This window comes from Haplochromis burtoni, unplaced genomic scaffold (assembly GCF_018398535.1).
Source record: "Haplochromis burtoni strain Fernald_Lab_line unplaced genomic scaffold, NCSU_Asbu1 Contig_3, whole genome shotgun sequence".
NCBI lineage: Eukaryota > Metazoa > Chordata > Actinopteri > Cichliformes > Cichlidae > Haplochromis > Haplochromis burtoni.
In genome coordinates, this window is record NW_024582364.1 from 408,823 (window position 1) to 432,810 (window position 23,988).

At 39.2% G+C, this 23,988-nt stretch overlaps 1 protein-coding gene across 2 annotated transcripts in view; it reads right to left on the reverse strand.

Moving 5' to 3' along the window:
* gpc5c (glypican 5c) overlaps positions 1–23,988 on the reverse strand; it is a 103,923-nt gene that overhangs the window by 25,274 nt on the left and 54,661 nt on the right. For both annotated transcript variants that reach the window (XM_005912838.3, XM_005912837.3), the window contains one exon: positions 7,840–7,960. In XM_005912838.3, the coding sequence (XP_005912900.1) occupies positions 7,840–7,960 (121 nt within the window). The remainder of the gene's footprint in view (positions 1–7,839; positions 7,961–23,988) is intronic.

Here is a 23,988-nt window from a genome sequence, read left to right on the forward strand (position 1 = left end):
TCCTTCTCGCTTTAGAGCAGAAGCCATCAACACATCAAGGGAGCGTTTGTTCACAGGCAGCCTGCTAAGCTGTGTCAGTTTTTTTCAAATATAAAATATGCTACAAAAAGAAAACAACAAAGAAAACCGTAACAATATGTTCAACAACACAAAGGTTGATCTGTTTATGAGAAATAACAACAACGACTCAAAGGGTCATCCTCCTGATCTGTCTCCAATGAGGTACAATGAGTAGACAAGTGGGAACAATATCTCAATAGCAGCAGACTTTACATTATGGACAAGTCAGAGATTTACTGTGCCTTTGAGATGCAGACAGATGGTTTTGTTCTAACATGACTCGTCACTCTCTCTGACATGTCTGTGTACCGTTGGATTAGAATGACCTATTAGAATTGAGAACATGTATATGTATTTACATTTCATTTCAATTTAAACTTTAAATAGTTTCACTGAAATGAAGACTGACAAACTATAATTTGCGAGTGCAATTAACTTTACAATGTTTTATGATAATCAGAAGTTATTATCGTTAATGCCATCATCTATATATACTGAATGCCAACAGTTTCCGAGAAACAACAAAGACAAATGAAAGGTTTTCAAGTCTGGGAAAGAAAACTGAAGCATTTTGTTGTTTTTCTTTTTAAAAAAGGAGCACAGACAGGCGCTTGAACAACTTGCAGTTGTGTAAGCTGATGGGTACGGCGAGGGCACAGATACAAGATACAAACCTTTTCCTTTAAGGCTTACCTTGAAATTACCCTGGCATCCAAGGGCAAATCAGGTATTCCAAAAAGGCTTTGAATAAAATCCCAAATCATGAAATATTTTCTAGTTCCCCTCTCACAGTGCCAACTAATGCACCTCTCTCTTTCTTTTCAAAAGCATTCTTTAGTTAGAGGATGATGCGGCAGGTTTGAGAGAATCAAGGGCTGAATTCCTGCATTTTTTAATGCTTCCCTGTCACGCTAAAATCTGTACTGCCAGGAGTAACCAATCACCTTGGAGTCTAGAAGAAAGACTGAGCTGTATAGATTCTGCTGTAATGTAGACATAAATGGGACATCTAATCATGAAATGTAAAAATGTGAAATGTGACCACTTGGCATATGATGAAACCTACTGCAACAGTTACAGTAAGCATTTTCATATGGCTATGCATACATTTAGGGTATGATTGGCAACCTTGTGGACAAGGATCATAAGTCCTATCCTCCATGTGCCCACATCTGCTCTTTTTCAGCCCTGTCTGAAACAGTATCACCTCATCGAGGGCAGTGGTGATAAAACTGCATATGCGGGCAGAATAAAAAGGAAAGCAAAGGAAATTCTGGAGGATACTGAAGGAAAAACTGACAGCGGTGAATGTCTGCATAACATAAGTACTCTCAACTTGTTGAATGAAATTGGCTACATTTTCTCACATACTGTTACGGCCAACAATGCTTTTAAGTAAAAACAAACATCAGCTGGGAGACAAAATAAGAGTGTTTAAATATGTGTTATGTCTGTGTGTCTGTGGATGTCCCCAATTAAAGAGGAACTGGATGCAATTATCTCTATTTCTCACACTGCCTGACAAAGAAAAGGCGGCCGGGAGAGAGACGGAGCGAGGGAGAAGCTTCTTCTAAAAGTATAGGAATGAAAAGATGAAAACGGTGCAGGTTCAAAACAAACTCTGGACAGCCGCAGTGCTCTGCCATCCATACCTGCAGTAGCTGTACTGTGCTGCTTGTGTATATTAATTATACCTGTTATGGTCAACAAGACTGTTCATAACTATAAAAGAGCCTTATCCATGTGTATGTAGAGCAATTGTTATTTTCTGATGGCAGCAGTGCTTTCATTATAATATAGTTTATCATAGCTTCGTTTTTATAATTTAAATTACTCCGTCTGTCTACAGCAGCCTTCATATTCCCCACATGTTAAGAGAGAAAAAATCATGTTTGGATGCAATTGCAAAATACAATTTGGGCAAATTTATAGGGGAAACACAGAGAAAAGCTATAGAAGGATCTGTCTTGGTGAACCAAATCTTGAATATAATGAGCCAGAGGTGTTCACATGGACTAATTTTGCATGACATTTTATTAAATCAGTATGAAATCTGAAAACAGATGCTGTTTGTGGAAAAAAAAGTCCACCTAAGTTTCTTAGAACTATGTTTTCAACATTTTTCAACAACTGCCGAGCCACACCTCCACTACAAGCTAGCACAAGCTGATTGAGTTTGTCGCTGTTAGTGAGACTCTGTTGGACATGCCCTCATGTAACCCCCATTACCTAATCGCTGCATTGGATTGTCACACCCTGCTCCTGTAAGGTACTGACTGAAACAGCTCGTGTGTGGAATATATGCGCACGGGAACAAACTTTGACTTCTAACAGCTAAGTGATGGAGATGTTATTGAAAAATGCGTGGCAGTTTCGGTGACATCAGCATTTTTCTGAGTGCATGTTCCGACAGCTTCCTGCGAGAGGTGTGCGGGTCGAAAGACAGCGAATGGTGCTCATTTGCTGCTGGGAAGCAGATTTTTTAGACATGAAAATCGGCTTCAGATGTCCTTATAAAGGAGCAAAAGGTTTGAAGAGCTGACTTCAAGGCACCAATCCAGTTTACACACCATGAATACCAAACATTATCAGGATAATCAACCCACTTACTGGGTCAAATCAGTGTAGCTTCTACACTACTTGTGCTTTTACTAAGGCCAATATGCTGGGAAAATTAAATTAGATCGTGGCTTACTTTTTCTCTGAGATATCCATTTCTCTTCTTTTTCTATTTCAAGATTTCTCTTCTTACCTGAAGCCTTTGAAAATATGTTTATTTATCTAATGTAAAGTAAATTAAATCAGTGTGTCTCGAAATGAGATATTCAGAATCCCAACTGAAACAGATCAGGAATTTAGTGCCAATTTGCAGCGATATGATCAATTGCACTTTTATGCCCCATCATCCCAAATGGAAAAGTGAATAATTTCACATAAAAACCCAGCATCTCCTTGATTTAATAACATTTACTAAAAAGGAGAAGCCACAAGAGTCTGTAATCCATCTTGGTGATAACCTTAAGAAAACAGTCTTTAATATGGTTTTACAAATGCATACCATAGCAGATTGAAAAAGATTAAAAAGGGGGATTTGGAAAAGGGATTTTTGAAACCGTGTCCCAAAAACACAACCAGCCACATATTTTCTTAACAGGACAAGAATCACTGTATTAAAATTATAACCCAAAAGGCAAGAAAATACAGTATTACCCAGTGAAGAAAAACATCCACAGTTCACTGAATTTTTATGAGCTTTGCATCTAATTATGGCATTTAAAAAAAAGTTATATTTAAATTACAGTCTGGGTTCATGAAGTCTGGTTGCCAAGTGAACGGAGAGCTCTGGGCAGTGAGACTTGTTGCTGTATCGTTGCCACAGCAGCAGTAAAGAGCAGCAGAGCTCCTGTGAAGACCAACTCCATCATCTTCTTCAAGTGGAAAGAATTTGTCCCCTCCCTGTGACAGGCTGCCAGCTCAGCCCGAGCTCTTTCTTCATCCCTGGACTCCACTAACTCTTGAGAGCTCAAACCCTTTCACACTGCTGCAGGCATTGCTAAATCATAAAAGAGATGTATACTGAAGTCAGAAAGTCCGCTGAGAGCTGTATATCTATAAAACCGATATACTTTAAAGAATCAGCTGTTTATTTTAACCGTTTCTAAAAAGCAAGCACAATTAAGTCTATCTAACAAAGGCACATAGAACTCTGAGTCTCTGAGTCTGTGCAGCAGCTGATAGGGCCATGGACTGACTGGACCCACAAAGAGGATATGCACAGTGTGGGTCTAAAACAAGCGTGGCTTCTCTGATGTGGAACCTATCTGGGCCACTGGCCAAACAAGACAGCAAAGCTGCAGTCAGTCCCATCAATCACATGTCAGCCTCACTATATTGCATCTTTATGCTTTCCAACTCTCTATCCTGCAACCGCTTTCAAAATTGTTAATGCTATTGCCCCTTTATAAGCGTGAGTCTGAGTGAAATAAAGATAGAAATAAAGCATGAGAATCAGCGTCTGAGTGTTTTGGGGTTTTTTTCCTACCCTGAATGTTGCCGCTGACTTTTCATTTACAAAAGTGCAAAGTGACAAACTGACAAATGATCTGGACTTAATAATCACATGGAAACAGATAGACCGTTGTGAAATGATCCCCACCCAAAAACAGCTGGACTGATGGCTAAGAATCAGAAATCTACTTTGAAGCATTTATTGTCCGGATTAGCAACATTTACAGGCAAAAAGAAAGAAAAGGACAAAGAGGAGAGTTAGAGGAGGTACACAGGGGAGGACAGGGGAGTTGGCCTACTCATTTAATGGACTATTTTATAGAAGGTCAAGATTTAGCCTTGTCCCGTGTGTGTGTGTGTATTTTAGTTTTATTTCTAGATGTTATGTCCTTGATTTAACGTGGAAATGTTGTGTGCATGTCCTCTAGCTCTATCCCCGTGTGTACTGTATGTGTAGGGTTGTGTGGGTGAAACTCACACACATACTCATTTTGTAAAGGGATCTGAGTGCTTAAACAGAAGGGTGCCATGGTTAGATGATGGGTCATAGTCTGCGATATATCAAGAGTAGTTTTCCAATCCTCTTAGTGCCACAGTGCTCAGAGTGTAACTGCTCTTCAGTAGGTAAAAATATACACGTCTTTAAGCCCACTAATCCCGGAAATTGAGGTTATTCAAATCTGGAAAAAGCTGAGATTAGACCTTCTCTGAAAAACCTGCAATATCTTTTAAGCTAAAAAAAAAAAAAAGAAAATATGGATATGATTTAAAAGCAGTCGGTGTGCATTTGTTATTTGTCAGCGTCTAATTTCCATTTAAAATGAAATAAATATCCACAGTAGTTCAAAGGATGAAAGAAGACAAACGCACGGCCTAATTATCCTCCTAACATACACACAATCGAAATCTTAACCCTAAACAGTCGTTTGAAGAAGTGAGGACTTAAAAGTGTTGCGAGCATCTGAAACTCAAAGCATGCACGGAGGACCAACACTGTGCAGGCTATGCTTTGAATCATCTAGTCCATGAGAGTAAACCAGGCAGACTTTTTTTTTTACCTTTTGTTACTGTCACAGTCACACATTATACTATCAAACTATTTTTTTGTTGTTTAATATGAAATCAGATTTAACATAAAATCAATCAAACTCATTATTTATTTATTCAAAGATAAAAATTGATAGTTTGCCTGCACTTTTAGTAAGATAACCTTTACTTTTATGTGCTTGCAGCTCTTCCAAGAACAATGACAATCACATGCCTGGCTGGTTTTTGGTTATTTATAGGTTTGCTCCATGCTCCCAGGCCCCCTCAGCAGCCCACTGTATACAAAGCAGTGTGCGTCTTTCCAATAGCACACCTGAATCTCAGAGCAATGAAAAACTTCCTTTTCCAGTCCTTGTTTATGAATGCAGATAGATTTAAAAAAGCAAATTAATTTTCAGGTATTTCAGGTAAATTGCATGTTGCATGTTTTGTGCCTTTACTTATCAACTGTTTGCCAGCATCCAGCAAAAGTATGCTCAAAGGTTATTGATGAATTGAAGCTTCTGGTTCCAAAAATGTTCAGAACATTCAGAACAAAACCACTTTCATCTGGCCTACAGTATTTGTCTAAATAGTGACCATCTTTGCTGTCAGGCATAGATGAACTTTAAAAGTTAATATGCAGCATTTCAGAAAACATACAGTTTTATTTTCTCTTTTTTAGTGTTCCTATGTCTGCAAATCTGCATCTTAGCAAGCAATCTGTTCACACAGGTATGAGCACATGTGATGACTTGTGCTGTAATCTCTAGTTCGACTGGTTGATAGCTTGGTTGATATTTGTTTATTCAGCCAAATTCTCACTGATCAGCCAATCTTGTCACCTCCTGCGTGTTTTAGTAGCTTTTAATTTTCCCAAATGAATGTATCCTGTTCAATTAACATTTACATTTTGTCAACTTTTCCTCTGACACCATAACAAAGAAATTGTTGGTGCAGCTTCAGTTTGTTATCATATAAAAAGAATCTAAACATTGCAGGAGTTTGCATATCAAAGCCCAACAACCAACAGGGCATCTAAATTTAAAATGAGTCTAAAAACCTGTCGGTGTTATTATGTTCAAACAACTTCCCCGTTTAGGCTCAAGGCTTTGAGTGCAAATACATCAGAACTCGTCGATTTCCGTGTTTGCCCTAATAATTCATTTATAACAGCATTCACACCAAACCACAGATTCACTAGCTCCTCGGTCTCGCAGGAGCACACACCTACACCGAGACCAAGCTGAACGTTTCTTCTCTTATCACCCCCCACCCAGTGCCGCCAATCGATTGGTTTGAGAGTAGTAACGATTCCAGTCGACCAAGACTTTCTTTGGTTGACTGTCACTTCATGCAGGCTAACACTCTGTGATACTCTCTCTTATCTGGCACAAACATAAAGCTCAGTCAAGCTCTGGCACCTAGTGTAGATGCAAGGTAGGCTTTTCAAGTCTGTAAATGTCAACAGGACACCCGCTCAACTCTGCATAGTTTCCATGACAACGAGGCACTTGACAGCCACCAGCACAATGGGATGTTGTGGTCTAACAGGAATGATCTTGAACTGCCAGTTAACAGGTTGAGTGATATATAGTGTGGCTGCTGTACAGATGAAAGAGTAACGAGTGACACTATCGACTCAAATAAGACTAAAACAAAAATACACTTAATACAGAGAAAAAGGGAAATCCATAAGATGGAAGCATGGGAAGCCACACAGGTATAAAAGTGGTCAAATGGAAAAAGCAAAGTGAGATATAGAGATAGAGCTCTAGTCATCGCTGCACTTTCTATCTGTGGCCATAATTTTTTCAGGGCAACAAAAGGGCAGGCGGGCAGAGGGGAACCAAATCCTGGCCCGTTTGTCTCCTCAAATGGCCTCTAGGGACTGTCTGAAATGGCCCTTTTCTTCTTGGTTCTTTTCAGCCCTAAACCCCATCTACATGACAAACAGTGTCACTTTGAAGCTGCCTGTGTCATCTATGCTATCTGTCACTCATTCATGACCTTTTGCTCCTGCCTCTCATCTTTCTTTTTTTTTTCTTTCCACAGTAATTCCCTTTTTTGTCACTGTCTCCCTTTCACACACTATCCTTTTCATTTATCTTTGATATCTGCCTCTGAGCTCAAAACAAGTCTTTGGATCAAAAGAAAATGGCAAGGACATTTCAGTAGTTCTTTTGACAATGTGTTATAGCATTTGAGTCCTTATAAGACTTTGAGTTGCATTTGTCCACAACCAACAATCATCAAGTCTGTATTATTAGCATTATTATTATCTTCTTATTTCCTCTTGTTATTAATTACAAAACACAACAATTAGACCATGTGCATCCATCACAGTTAAGCTCTTTACTCAAAATCAGAGTTTTAATGCTAAAATATAAATATTGTTGTTATTGATAAATTTTCAAACAACTATTTGACAAGAAAGCTGAAAAATTGACAAAAAGAAGAGAAAAAAATTATTAGATTCTGAATTACAGCTATTTACTTGCATTCCTGAACAGACCAAAATGGGTTTAGTGGTTGAATGTTATTAATGATTGAGTCCAGTGTGCTGGCTCACATTTTAGTGTTAAAACATGAATTCAGTTTGTTATTCTACTAATGAATAAGCGCACATTTTATAGTTGTAAACACATTTTTGACAGATTTCTATTAATATTTTCTTGTTTTTATGATAGCTGGTCTAATAAAAGAATTAAGCTATGCATATGATAACTGAAAAATCCATCCTACCGTGTTGAAGTTCTCCAGCCTCTCCTTAGCTTCAGCGACTGCGCACTCCACATTGCGAACTTTGACCTCTGGGTTATTCCTCTGGGCATACAGACCATTTCCTACAACTCTGCCTGTATAACTGTGACAAAAAAGAAAGCCGGAATCAATTTAGTCGCCAACATCATCTTTATGCTGTTAACATGCAATGCTGAATGTATTTTTTAATATCAGAATACTTATTGCTAATGTGTTATTGCTGTGAGTTGCACAATTTATTATGACTCTGTGATTTATCACTATGGAAATATACCTTGGACGCTACAACCAATCAGAAACACACACTATGCCAGGCTCCTGGTCTGACTCCAGCGTCTTTATAATTTGCCTCATTTGTCAACAACATATCGTTAAAAAGCTCCATTATGCATCCTCTCCTGCATCAACACTGAAATCTAATCCAGATCATTTAATGATGCTTTTCATGGTCTTGTGTGAGGAAATATTTTAATGATAGCTGAGCTCTGCCTTGTAAAAATTGTGATTGAGACAAATGCATGCTGGGCCTTTTAAACTCTGGCATGCTCTGTGGCCCTGAAGCTTGGCAGGAACTATAGCTGTTAATTTCTTCAGAGCTGTTGTTGAGCTGATGTCAGAGAGGCTAAACTTTTCTAGCGGCCAACCTGAATTAAATAGGAAGCGTTTTTGATGTCTAATAATAGATTGGAAATTTGTCCGTAAAGAATCGGTGATTTAACGTTTTACAGTTTTGATGGTTTAAATGCTGAACAGTTGGAGCTGATACTGAGCACTGCAGTGTCTCGCACAGGCGTTCAAAAACAACAAAAAACAACATCAGTGTGTGCCCATTTCCTGTAACCTCCACCAGCACTGGCTCGCTCTTTGTGTCATTAATCTTATTTTAGTCTAGTATTATTGTGGCCAATACCGTAAGCAGTTGACCTCACGGGTGAGGGTGAGATATACAAATTGACTTTCGATGATGCGATGCACTTATCCCTCATTTTCCTCCAAATTAATTTTAGAATTATATATTGATGCTAATCTTCCATACTTGGGAGATTTAACGGCACTGGAGAGGAGTGACATGTACTGGCAACAAATCAATTGATGCTTCAGCAGGCAGCGTGAGGCTGATAAAGTGATTATGGATGGTTTAAGCGAGCGTGTTTGTAAGGATGTCTTTATGGGTATGTGAGTGCTTTTGTCGTCGTGCTTGCATATACTTGTACTTGTGAATATGAGTCGAGGCAATCATAAAAGTGCTGACCCTTAAAAAATCTCTGGCCTGTGATATAAGCAGTGTCTTGATAAGGTCGGTGCTCCTTCATCTTGCTGAAACAGCAAAATGATGCAAAAAAAAAAAATCCTGTGTAATCCTCTGACATTGCAGATTAACTTTACATCTCGTTGTTTGTGTATTTGATTTTATGCTTCATTTTCTTCCTTCAAGTGCTTATTTTACTTTAGGGTACCAACCAGATTTTCTGTGTGCCACACACACACACACACACACACACACAAAACAAACTGCTTGGACAACAACTGAAAATTCTTATTTGCTGCCAACTCTCAGTCTTCCGAACATGGACGCTATCAATAGCTTTTGGACTTACAGCTTCTCCCCTCTGACACAAGAGATTAATTGAAGAATCAAACAGCCCTCTAAGCAGTGGTTTAAAGTGGGGGGCTGTGTCTTAGGGGTCTGACTGTCTCCAGGCTTGGCTTGTGATAAGAGTGTTGGTGCGGAAATGAGCTCATCAAATTGGATGCTAATAAAAGGGAAGTGTCATGGTGAGTCTGGCAGTGCGTTTGGCCTGGAACATTTCATTGCAGGGCTTGTTTGATACTACATAGGGGATGTAACCACTGACACAGCAGGATATCCCAGAACTGATTACGCGATAGACATACAATTAATGCAGCAAATTTCAAGGCAGAATTCAGATGTTATAAGTTTGCTCTGAATGGCAACAGTGAACTGTTTTGGAATAAATTTCACTCGAGCGCTATAACTCAGGGGATTAAACACTGAGCACACAGTACAGCACAAATGCTACAGCACCCAAATGATGACTCCTTCTTTTTTAGAATTAGCTCTTCTGCCCTTCTGGTGGCCTCAAATGCAGAACCTCACCAAGCATTTGAAAACTCTTTCTACACATTTATGGCTTCTGACTCAGAGCCCTTTTTCTATGGAAGTGACTCACTCCCCCGTGAATGCACAATTGATGCGCACTCTTGAAGGCAGCTTTGTCTGTTCGCGTCCTTTCCCTCAGCCTGAAGCACAGACTAGCAGTGACCTGTACTCCCTGATGCTGACCCCAAAATGAAATGTTTTGCTCTTTTCAAAGCCTGAAGGAATGCTCGTGGGCTTTGGGGCGAAGCATGAAAAATCATTATTCATTTTTAAGGTGTATGGGGGGGGGGTCATCTTGAGAATACCCAAGGTAAAGGATATTTTTATGTATATTGCATTAATTGAATTACAAGGATGTGTATTTGATCTGGAATTTGAATTGCCTTTTGCTACTGCGAGGGATTGATAGCAAAGTGACCCATGGTGAATCTGATTCTATTTCATCTGTTAAACCCAACTGCCTAAGCTTGTAACATTCACACATTCACAAAGGACTTAATTACTCTTCTTTTTGTTTTAATTTATTTATTTTTGAGAGCACTTGTGGCTGCTCTTGCTCTTCACATGAAAAGAAACATAAAACAACTAAAAACTACAGATTCTATCTTTCAGAGTTTTCAATGATTTATGACCCCAAAAGACTACTGTATAAATATAAAGCATCACTGGTAAAAGAGATTACACATCTGTATTTGCCAGGCAAATAAATGATTGTAGATCATTTCTTAAATGATGGGAGCTTTATTACTTCTTTTGCCAAGGACTCCTCTGGGATTGACATTAGGAATGAAGACATTCAAATGAATGGATAATCTAGATCTTTTCTTGATTCATTAGAATCATCTTATTTAATTTATGTACATCTTCATCAGCAGGACGCTTTGTGACATTCTCCTGAAGTTTATTAGATGCATGCCTTGTATCAGCAGGATCCTATTATTCAATTGTGAAAAGACAAACACTGTGCAAGCTAAAACAGTCTCAGTGTGGATGTAAAGACTAAACAATACGTCTCCTACTGGAGAAAAATCTTAGCACACATTACTGGTACTGAAATCAACATTAGTTTTTACTGGAGTAGACAGTCACTCAAGAATTATCAAAGTAATCTGTCTGGTCTAGTAATCTGTAACTGAAACAAATCTTCAAACTGAAAAGAGACTCTCACAGTTCATGGCTTACTTTGAGGTAAAGTTTCACTACAATATGTCTCACTAATTATAACAGTGTGCAGCACAGTGCACTGATTAACAGATTGTATGTTTAAACTGGTGTAGAAATCTCAACAAATTCAGTGCTTAGCATTCTGACCTGTTTTAGTGACATAAAGTGACAGTAAGCATTTTTGCAGATTTAGCAACAATGTGGAACCCAGTACACAATCACTTAGATCACCTAGAATGAAGTGTTATTTGGAGACAAGAAAAAAAAGTAAATGGCTTTATGCACACAAAATTAAGTCTATAGGTAACAGACACACGTCTTCTCTTTGATAATGTCAATATTTAACTCCAGTAAGTACTTGAGTGATTTAAACCAGAATTTCTAGGTAAATGGGCTTGACTAATATCTATGTAGACAATCAATACAGTGCAATACAAACTGCAGCAGTCTCTTTTCTCAGTCCTATCTTTGTTCTTTTTTGTAATGTGGAAAAATGCTATAAATATTCTCATGCTTAGCTACTTAAATACCAAAATTACTGCTGCAAAGCTTTATTTTTGTAAGGCAAATGGAGCATTTCTTTGATAAAATGTGAATTTGTGATACTTGGCTATCTCTCCTCTCAATGCATCAGTGGAGCAGAATCTGCTACTGAGGCTCTGTTTGGGGTGCAGAATTCATGATAGACTAAGAGTGCAGAATCTGCTATCACACCAAAGCATTAGTGGGTCTGTTGCACACTTTAGCTTGATATTGCTTCATGTAGTAAGAAGACACACTGATAAAATTACAAAAACAAACATTTAAGGTAAAAAATATGATAGAAACATTTTAGCAAACATGGACTCCATTAAAAAAATAAAGGGCTGCTTATTAATACTGTTTGTGTGCATTATTAATGTTCTATTTCCATGCTTTCACGCTGAATTCCTTCCAGAACAATCCACCGTGAACTTTCTTCTACAAAACATAATGTTAAAAAAATACAGAGCATTAGTGACTACTTTGTGATTATTTCATTAATTGGTCTATACTAAATAGACTGGACATATAACTAAGCCCTTTAGTGCTCACATTAGTGCATGTTAATTTCCCTAGCTATAATCATTTCTGTGAAACAAACATCAGACTGAATTAGAGCAAGGCGAGGAGGGGAATAATGTCAGTGATTAATAACTGAGAGGAGAGGAGGCTGTTTACTATGACTGAGAGTGTGTATTTTTGTGGCTGTGGGTGGCACCATTTCAGCTGAAGAGGGTACTGCACTTGGGATGATGGCACTGCTATCAAGATAACCAGCAAATTGTTGGTTCTGCATGATTAATAAAGCTTTTCCCCACCCCCCAGCTGTTGTGGGAATTGAACATGTGTTGAGTTACTCATGGGGAAGTCCTGTGATTAGTACACAGTGGGTTATATCAGCTGTTTTTTTAAAGTTCTCCTGTTTGATGATTTATGTTTGTTATTTTTTTAAGACAATCATGCAATTTTTGCTACTTAACATTCAAAAAATGTCAACAATCCAATCTTAATCATTTTTTTTTGTTTAAATAAAACTATTGCCATATATATTTAAATTTCCTAAATCACAGATTGAAAAAATAGTTAATGTCCAAGGTATTTAAAAGTTTTTCTTTGGAGACTCGCTTCTTTTCCCCCTCATGTTTAGTTCAATCCTGGTACCTGACCAAACGAGTCACTTAACAATAACATATTAATCTATGAAAAATGTCAAAGAAGGTGATTCTCAAATACATTAGGCAGAAATTTGGATATCTGAGCATGGGATGCAGTGAAAAATCTGAGGAAACTGGACAAATGGAGGAAAAATGTCTTAAAAACCCATGTACAGCAGCTGAAGAGTATCTGAAAGTCAAGACACTTTCAGATACTTACTTTCACAAAGATCTGACACAGGATCTGAGAGATACACCTGGTCCTTCAGCTGCAATGGTCTCAAGGGAAGGGTGGCTGTCTAGAAGCCTGTCATTTTTAAGGAAGGGAAACAGGAAGAAAAGCTGAGGTATGCCAAATTACACAAGAACTGGACTGAAATAAGTGGCAAACAATCTTCTCAAAATTGATGGAATTATGAATGCAAAGAAGTATCATCAGATTTGGATTCAACGGGCAACATCTGCTGTTTATATATTGTATTTCTGTGTATGTTTGCACATGGTTCAATAAATTATGCTATTCAATCAACTAAACTACATACAGATCACACACTCTATATTAAAGGGTATAATATGATCTACAGCAGTATTCTAATTCAACTACTTTGATTACATATATAAGGTAACATATGATAACAGAATAATCTAATAAGGTGCAGGCTGTGTAAAGATGCTCCAGAGACAATCCAGCACATAACAGCAGGGTGCAAGATGCTAGCAGGCAAGGCATACATGGAACGCCACAACCAAGTGGCCGGCATAGTGTACAGGAACATCTGTGCCGAGTATAACCTGGAAGTCCCGAGGTCAAAATGGGAGATGCCCCCAAGGGTGGTGGAGAATGACCGAGCTAAGATCCTGTGGGACTTCCAGATACAGACGGACAAAATGGTGGTGGCTAACCAACCGGACATAGTGGTGGTAGACAAACAGAAGAAGACGGCCGTAGTGATCGATGTAGCGGTTCCGAATGACAGCAATATCAGGAAGAAGGAACACGAGAAGCTGGAGAAATACCAAGGGCTCAGAGAAGAGCTCGAGAGGATGTGGAGGGTGAAGGTAACGGTGGTCCCCGTGGTAATCGGAGCACTAGGTGCGGTGACTCCCAAGCTAGGCGAGTGGCTCCAGCAGATCCCGGGAATAACATCGGAGATCTCTGTCCAGAAGAGCGCAGTCCTGGGAACAGCTAAGATACTGCGCAGGACCCTCAAGCTCCCAGGCCTCTGGTAGAGGACCCGAGCTTGAAGGATAAACCGCCCGCAGGGGCGTGCTGGGTGTTTTTTATATATATATATATTTTAATTTATTTTATCAACTTTTCTTCTGACGATGCTGTCTGTGTTGAGAGCTCAGTGGATCTGCGTTCGACTACTCCAGCCTAGGCTGCACGTAGTCACTGAGCGCAGCGCAAGCTAGCAAGACAGAAGCTAAGCTCGTTGCAACATGGCAAATTGAACCTCCCCCACCCTCATTCAGATCTGGCCTTTGGAACTATTTTGGTCTTCATGTGAAGTATGACCCTGAAGGTAAGCGCGTCATGGACAAAAGTAAAACAGTATGTCGGATGTGCCACGCAATGCTCAATTACATTGGTGGGAACTAGTGCGTTAGCGCAGTTAGCTCGTTAACGTGTTGACGCCGTCCAGCCCCACGCACGGGGCGATCCGCGGTAGCTCGTTAACGGAGATTTGCCGTGTTGTGGCGTTAACGTCATTTCAAGATTAACGCTGACAGCACTAGTGGGAACACAACGAATATGACTGCACATTTACTCCGACATCATCCTAGTGCAAAGACAAGTGGAAGCAGACAAAAACAACAAGCACGCATGCTACAAACTTTACCCGAGTCATTTAGACAGCCGTTAGCACATGATTCTCCTTATGGGGACCTGATATGTTTAATATGCTGCTGAGAATATAGCCCAGAAGAAGCGTATAGTATAGCTTTTATTTTGGAAAGAGCCATTTCTCTGTAATAAACTCTCTTTTCCAAAGATGAGTGATTTCTCGATCAGATAGATTTATTTTTTTATTACTTTGTTGTTTCAGCAACATTAAATTTAAAAACTGTACTTTTGAGTTAAAATATATATTTATAATTTTAATAAATGACAAATTAAAAAGCATGAACATTTTTTTGTATCGAAAAAATATCGAACCGTGACACCAAAGTATCGAACCGAACCGAACTGTGAATTTTGTGTATCGTTGCACCTCTAATATATACATATGTACCAAATTAAAACAGTTCCCCCGAGGTGCTTTATACTGTAATGTAAAGACCCTACAATAATACAGAGAAAAAATGGAAAACCCCAACAATCATATGACCCCCTATGAGCAAGCACTTTGGCATCAGTGGGAGAGAGAAACTCCCTGTTAACAGGAAGAAACCTCTGGCAGAAGCAGTTTCGGAGAGGTGTGGCCATCAGCCATAACCAGTTGGTCCCATTTTCCAAGCAAAATATAAAGGAAGGAGAATTATCTACAGATATACACTAAAAAAACGAGTTCTTGTCTGATGTTAATTTATTTTACATGTTTTTAATCAGTCTGCACAGTATATGCTGTTCACATAACATTAGACCCATACCGCTGAAAAAGAAATCTAGACCTTTCTCTTATGCCCTTTCAAACAAGTGTGTGTGTGGGGAGGGGGCGCTGAGCAGATGCTTGTAGCCAGTGAACTTTACATGCAAGGCTTGGGTATATTGAAATACTCTGAACAGGAGGTTTTGTTCTGAAAGGCCAGACTGTTCTCACATGCTGTGAACTTAGTAGCCATTTACTGTATGGCAAACAGCCTCAAGCCCATGAACAGGCAACTTGTCAGGAGCCACTTGACAAACATTTACTCGCCAACCCACATAAGGTCATCCATAGGCAATAAACATAGACATGAGCAAACACATACAAATGCTCTAAAAATCTATGCCGTGTAAGGCAATTTGAGCCTATACAAATGGCAGTCTCGGGCTTGCCACAGTCCCTGAAACCCAACAGTTATTCCCAAAGATAACCGCACGCTAAAAATAAATGCTTTAAACGTCAAGCATTTAAAACACTAAGCACTGATAAATTCTTTGGTTGATATCTTGTCCAATCTCTTCATAGTAGTTAGTGTAGTCAGCTGTACTCTAAGGACAACTGCACTAGACATCAGAAAATGCACAAGGGGAAACAGCACGCAAATCAGGAGAGGTCGTTTGCAGGGCAGACAAGCTTAAACAGTGTGGTTTCTATTCAATGCTTGATTACTCTTATCCACCATGCACCCCCACCTATTTTTCTTTGTTCTTAAATGATCACTCCAAGTCTACAACAAGACTTTTGTTGAAGTCATCTTTTTTTTTTTCTTTCTGTTCATTTCCCTCCCGGCAAATACAGACACTGCAGAATCTTGCTTTTTCTTGTCGCTGTCATTTGTAAGCCAGCTGGTGACAACATGAACATGTCATCAGCAGCTCCAGTCACTTGGAGTTCTCAGAAACACCTGGGCAAGCGACCTTGGATGTTTTTGTTTTGCTTCTGTTACTTTTTATCAGTCTCCTCCAACCTCCTCCTTGTTCCAACTATCAGTTGGGTATTTAAAAACAAAAAAATTCCAGTTTTCCCTAATGATACACAAACCTGTGAAAAAGTTATCCCCAGTTCGATTAGAAATATGACTAAAATCCTGAAACATGACAATTGTACCTTAGTTGCCTGTAATACCCAATAAAGGCAGACAATAGGATGGGTCTTGTACTGGGATTCTCCTCCTCCCTCAGACATGCTATGTGAACCTGAGCTCAGTTAAGTTCTACTCTGTTACTCATATGAATATATTCCAATGCCTCCTGCGCGATATTCGACTGCTTCCTTCGAGGGGTCACCACAGCAGATCATCTGTCTCCATCTCACCCTATACCTATCATCCTCTTCTCTTACACCAGCCCTCTGTAAGTTCTCCTTCACTACATCCGGGAATCTTCTCTGAGGTTTTTCTCTTTTTCCTCCTGCCTGGCAGCTCCATTTTCAACATCTTTTGTCAAATATATCCACTGCCTCTCCACCGCACATGTCCAAACCATCTCAGCCTTGGCTCTCTAACTTTAGCTTATCATACTTATAAGATTTATTTAAATATTTTAAAATCCAGCTCTTTTTGCACAGAGCTGGGTAATAATACAGCACACTTATACCACTCTATTCTGTTATAAATGATGCTGCAGAAAACAAAGTGAGTTGAGCTCAGTGGGACAAAGGCATTGAGTTCAGAAAAAACAGCTACCCATACTTGTGCTGCTTTGTTGCATATTCGACACCTTAAATTGACCGTTTTTTGTTTGTTGGACTACTGTGAAAATAGTCTTCATCACAATCTTTATTCAACAAGCATGCATCAGGAAAGAGAAAAGGTTAGAGGATTGCAGTTTAACCACCCTAGTCTAATTCAAGCCTTTGATTCATTCGGTCACATGAGTCAAGGCAGTTGTTCTTCTGAAGCTGAAGCTGATCAAGTGTGGAGAAAGGTACTGGTTAAGATGAATTATCTGCATATGATCGAACAGCCACATCACCTTCTGCCATTAACCATTATACCCGAAGCAAACCTATTTGGCTGTTGTCTGTCAGAAGACGTTCTTTTACTCTCTTTCGAACATGTGCTATCTTCCATTAATCTGACGACATCTGAACAGATTGGCTTCAAGTCAGCATCCTGTTGACTGTTTTTGTAAAACTGGGGGTGGCAGTCTAACAAGGTATTTACATCTATTCATCACATGTTGCCCACTAACATCTGAATTGCTCATCTCACTAAAAATATGGCCTGAACAGCAATAACATCCTGGACCACACTTGTGTTTATCTGTTATGCTATAGTAAGAAACCTCTAGCATTATGCATTTTATATCACACAGTGTGTATGTATGCCAACTATTGTTGTACTGTAGCCTCCTTTGTCACTTTCATGGACTTGTCTGGACCATGTCTGGATCACAGAATGCACCAGTAATGTGAAAGACTCTACAGCTGAGAAGGGTTAAAAGGTTTGTTAAGGGGTACATGCTTTTACCGAATATCCCTTGTCCCAGAATGTCAGTGTCATATGCTCTTTGTATTTATAAAAAGTTCCTATTTCTTAAGAAGAGAGTGATTCCATTGAAAATTGCACCAACTGTGCTTTGTAAGTGATCAATCCAAAGTAACATGGGCCAACATGTTTCCAAATATGCAGACCTATACCAAATACACAGCAGTGGTCAAATAAAGGAAGGTATCATTACACATTCACGGTCATTCCAGCCAAGATGAAAGATTTTTCTCCTTCTCCTTCTTTAAAGTTTCGGAGTTTACCGGAGGCACATCACCTGTGCTGAACTGGTGGCATGGCTTTGTGGCACTTTAAGCCAGTGAATTATGGCTGTTTAGGGCTGTGGGTTAGGTTGGAATTACACACCACTACGTAGGGCTCAACTGCTTTACCACTTCTTAAGAGGTCCCAGGGTGATTTTACCAAGACCGAGTTAGCTTATTGAGTGGCTGTACTGTCACAGCTACATGGCTGGAGGTCCTATGGCTCAAATTACTCGTGGCAATCGTGCACTAAAAGCCTGTCCTCTGCTGTGCAATGAAAGGTGTTACTGCACATGCGAATGCTCCTCTTCGTACTGTTTTATTTTTGTATCTTTTTTTAATGCTATTGAACACTTGTAAATGACCTTTCTTGACTCACATTAAGCATCCCATCAGTATTTATTCTGAGTCCTATTTTCAGTTTGCTTAATTGCTGCCAACACTCTCTGAATACTTCTGTTAGAAGCTTTCACACCCAATCACTTGGGTCAGATTTGCTTTCTCGCTTTTTGTGGTGACCAGAACACCAGGTCTTGTCTCCATATTTTCTGTAGTCAATTATTGAGTGGACATGTCTAATAAGACTGTTGGGTGGATAAAGATAAAAGTCGACCCTACTCACAGCAGACCATGATCTTATGATATAGGCAGACTGGGATGCTTCTTAGCATTGAGATAGCCGAGATGGTCCAAGATGGATTTTTTCTTTTTATTTAAAAAAAACTACAAAAACATTTTTTTACCTGGAAGAAATCCCAACTAATCCAACATTGAGATTACTGGTAGGAATTGCAGTTTGGGATCAAGTTGGCTAATGCTAATATGTTGTCAAACAAGCTAAAGAGATACTTGATAACCAAAATATATTTTCAGAAAGAAGAGCTACTTCAAAAGAGTGCTGCATCTGAAAAGGCAGCTCCCTTTGCTCCACTGTCTAGATGAAGGAAGCCAAAAATTGAACTTTGGGTCCAGAAAGTTTGAAACCACTCCTCTATAACATCTAGCTTTAGGCTAATCCCGAGGATAGTCAAGGAGCTGAAGACACTAAGCAAGAGGAATAGAATTCAGTTTTAGGGTAGAAGGAAAGATGGGGAAATGAGATGGCAAGCTATTGTGAATCACTTAGAATGTGCATATACGTACTGGTAATCACATACTGTGATTATCTTGTAGCTTGGAGGTGTTTGATGTCATTAGGGTTATTCTACCCATTTATTTCTATTTCCTACTTCGGGCTAGGTGAGACACTATCTCGTTTGGCTCATCATCGGCCCATTACTATCCTCCAACCAGCCAAGCATATTTCATTTCAGTGCTACTCCAGGCTAATGAACATGTATCGATTTATCTAACAATCGCAGTAACTGCAAAGAGCTGAATTAATTTGGTGTAATTGACCTACTCCAAGCAACTGACTGCTCTTGGTCTTGGTTTCTTTCTCATATTCCCCCACATACGCTCTATCTCTGTCATCCCGATGGCTGTGTAAGCAATTCCTGACATTAGCAAATCACAGCTTGTAGCACAGTGTAATATAAGCACTCTTGCTCAATAAGTGAAGGAAACAGATCTAACATGTACTCTGTAAACTTGTTTCCTCCTCCAAACCCTGATATACCCATGAGTGATTAATCTACTTTGTCATTTGGGGGGGAAATACATGGTGTATATTTATGAAGCTGGACTGCATGTGTAATATCTTCAGACTTAGCAGATTGTCTTGTAGAATATGCTTTCACACTGCACCCATGTGGCCACTATTATGTACTGAAAGCATCCAGCATCCAATGAAGCATCAATATTCTGAGCTTTAAGAATAAGCTGAGGGTATGACAGAACTGATACTGTTATTCCATTGACGTATATCAGCATAATTTCCTTTGAAGCTTATATTCCAGTCTGTCATTCATGAGTCTTACAGACGGACATTATAATAATAATAATAAAAAAAAAATCTAACTTGTTTCTCTGTGCTTGTATAACTGGAACCTGCTGTGGAGCAGAGACTTTCAGGTCTCTGTCAAACAAATTTTAAACAAACGATATTTAATCTTTTAAATGCAATTCACAAGTCAAATAAGCTTATTACAGCCTGTGTTTTCAGAACAGTTTATGATTCATAATTTTTAAAGCTGTTTATAGAGACCATGTTTCCAGGAAAAGATGCAAAAGCTCCTTTTTAAGAAATCATACAATAAATTCTCATTAAGTTCAATTGTTTAAAAAAAAATACAATTTCTATGACAAAAAAAAAAGAAACCTGCAAAATGCGATTTTGTTATTATTTATTTTCCACTTGTACTAAACCAAATAATTAACATTAAAGCAACGAAATTTAAATTGACGTTTTTATTTTCCTCTAAGTGGAAGGGCCACTATGTTCTCATTCAACAACTACAAATTTATGTCATTTCTTGGTTACATGAAAGTTAAACAAATTACAAAATAAATGGTGGCCGTTTGTCAAAGTCTGTCTCTAGTTTTAGAGACAGACAAATGGAAACATACAGTACAGCTATGGAGTTTAAAGCTTTAATAGCCTCTGGTGGCAATTATATAGATTACAGCTATAATTGGCCCGTGGTTTGCTTTGAGGACATTCCCAGGCCTGAGTGTGTCTGTCACTGGGTGTAACTGTTCTCCACCTCAGTGTGTCGCCTGCCTCGATGTACCAACAGACATACTGTAGGCTGACTCAATAGACCACACAGACTTCTGGGAAAACATTATGCAGCCCCATTAGATTGGAGGAACACGAATGTCATGTCCAGGATGCCCACACGCGAAAATCACAAGCAGGCAAGCATCACTTCCTGACAGAGAAAACTATTTTTTGCACATTTGAAAAGTCACATACACTTTTCTTTGTATTTCTTACAAACTAAAAATACAAACTGTTTTCAAAGCAATAGAATTACAATACTGTGTAAAAGTCCTGAATCACAGTCATTGCTTTGAATTTTGTTAGGAAGATAGGAAACAGGTGCAGTGGTTTATAAGACAAAAACAGAGTATTGAAAGTCAATATTTGGTATGACCTTTATTCTTCAACACAGTTTGAACTTTCTTGGGCTAGCTTTCTTGTCATTTCTTTAAGTAGCCTTAAGGAATAGTTCTCCAGGCTTCATGAAGAACACCCAAAGCTCTTCGTTGGTTTTTGACTGCCGTTTGTTCTGTTCTATGTCAAGATGCTTCAGTAGCGTTGAGGTCGTGGCTCTGGGGAGGCCAATCCATGACTGATGCTCCATTGTGTGTTTGTCTATCCAGGCATGTTTTCACTGCAGTGTGCTCGGCATCATTTTCATGCTTAAAAATGAACCTGTTGCCAATCAGATGTTTTCCAGGATGTATTCCATGGTGTATCACAATTTTAGCATATTTTCACAATAAAAATTAATATCCCCAAGACCACAGCCCCAAATCGTGGCACTGCTGTGTTTTACAGCCAGCTATAGACACTAACGGTCATACCTCTCTCCTAACCTCCTCTGTACAGACTGATGATGATTTAGGTTTCACATTTGGATTCATCACTCCATCAGACCTGTTGTCACAGATTTGTAGTCGATTTCTTGTGTGATTTGGCATATTCATGCCTTTTCTCCCTGTTTTCCTTATTTACAAATGGTTTCTTGGCACTGACACCACTAATGAAGGTTTGGCAGACAGTAGGTCAATCAACTGATGGGCAGGATGCATCTCCCAGGTCTTTTCTTCCCCATCTCATAAAGACATAACCTTCAGATACTGGTCATCTAATGCAGATTTTTTTAGGCTTGTCACTTATTCTTTTGTCTTCGAGTTTCCCTATTTTGTTTTTTTATGGACATAATTTATGTGTTTTTGTGACAGGTTGCTTGTAACAATGATGCAGCCTAAAATGTTTCTTGGCTAAGTTGCCTGTTATGTGTTGACATAACACTGGTTCATCAGTTTAGTTTTTTGTGTGTGTGTTTGAATGACTCACATGTCACTGTTAAGTGGTTTATCGAACAAAACAAACAATTGGTCAGGACTGGACAAAAAATTAGTAAAAAAGGAGCCAATGCTGACAAATCTAGAGACTAGAGACTAGAGAACCTCTGCCCAAGACCATTTTAAAGAAATTACAGGAAAGTCTGGCTCCTTGGAAACAAAATATTAAGAAGGTGGTTCAAGACTTTTTCACAGTACCGTAATCACTAAGATCTTAAAGTTTAATGAAGGATATAGAAGTTCTGAATCAATAGAACCTATTACAAGAAGTATAAGCCAAGTGACTTATAGTACAAATGCCTAATACAAACATTTTCCACCAGGTAGGGAAAGCACAACTAATGCTGTACTTTCTCAGGAAACTACATCAGGCCCAGTTACCCCAGAGACTGTAGTAAACTGCTACCGCTCCACCATCGAGAGTCTTCTGACTTACTGCTGCACACTCTGGTTCAACTGCTGCACCGCGGAGGACAAGAGGAAATTGCAGCGGGTGGTGAGGGCAGCAGAGTGGGCAATTGGCACCTCACTAAGCCCCCTCAGAGACATTTATAAAGGCAGACTTCAGCAGAAAGCCAACATCATCATCAAAGACCCCTCGCACCCTGGACACTCACTTTTTTCCCCACTTCCCTCTGGTAAATGGTACAGGTCCATCAGGATGAAGACAAACAGACTCAACAGAAGTCTTTACCCACAGGCTGGCAGACATTGGCAGACACCCTGATTGGAGGATAACTGCACTGCCAACACTCATGGCCATTACACCTTATTTATAATCCATATTTCTATGTATACTTTAATGCAACCAACATTCCTACCTCTTTAAACTGTAGTTATTATAACACTATTTATTATAGTTGCAACAGCACCCCCAACGCCAAACTGCCATTGTTTTTGTAACAATGACAATAAAGAGCTATTCTATTCTATTCTATTCTACCAGTAGGTGGTAGCATTGCCCAATACACATTTCACATGGTCGCGTAGATAAGTCACTAGTCACAGTTCAAGAATATCATGTATGTGCATTAGCAACAATGGGATGAAGGATGAACAAAAGAGGAAGTGACAGAGAGCTGAAAACATGAGTGGGATCCAACTCAGGCGTAAATGCACATAATATAATACAGAAAGAGAGGGGAGGATTTTTTCATATGTATGTAAAAGCTGGCTTTGTGTTCACATAAAGGTTCAGTGACCAAAATATATAAGACACAGGGACAAAAAAAAGAGTAAGGGATAATGTCACATACTGTACTGTAGGCCTCCATATTCCCTGTATATGTAAAGGGCATTAAGTGGTAATGTTCAAGGCATTAAAAAAAAACACATCTTCATATGCAGACATACCCACGTACAGAGTAGAGGGGATTTGTGGGAGTGCTGACGGAGGAGGTCGTGGTTCAGATTCTCTGCTGCCGCAAAGGGCACATGGGAGTCAAACCCATCGTCTGTCATGAACCTATGCACACCCACTCAGAGCATGCACAGATGGCCACAAAGTACATTCACTGTGTCTATATGCAATCAATATACAGATAGATAACCCACAAGCACTCATATATCAATAGCGATTGACCAATAGAAGGAGTCAGCTCTAAGTGCAGCTTACTGACACCAGAATAACATATATATATCACAATGTTGTGCAAACTCTTGTAAAAGTCAAGAAGTAAAACAGAGTGACTGTACTGCAGGCAAAAAGAAGAAGGGCAAAGTTCAGGGAGGTGTTATCCAAATGAAGTCACGCAGATGGTAGCACTGACAAACACATTGACAAAATGGCTTTCTTGGCAGAATTCCCAGCCATAGCTATCATGTTTGTCATGAGCAGGCATATGTGAATAGC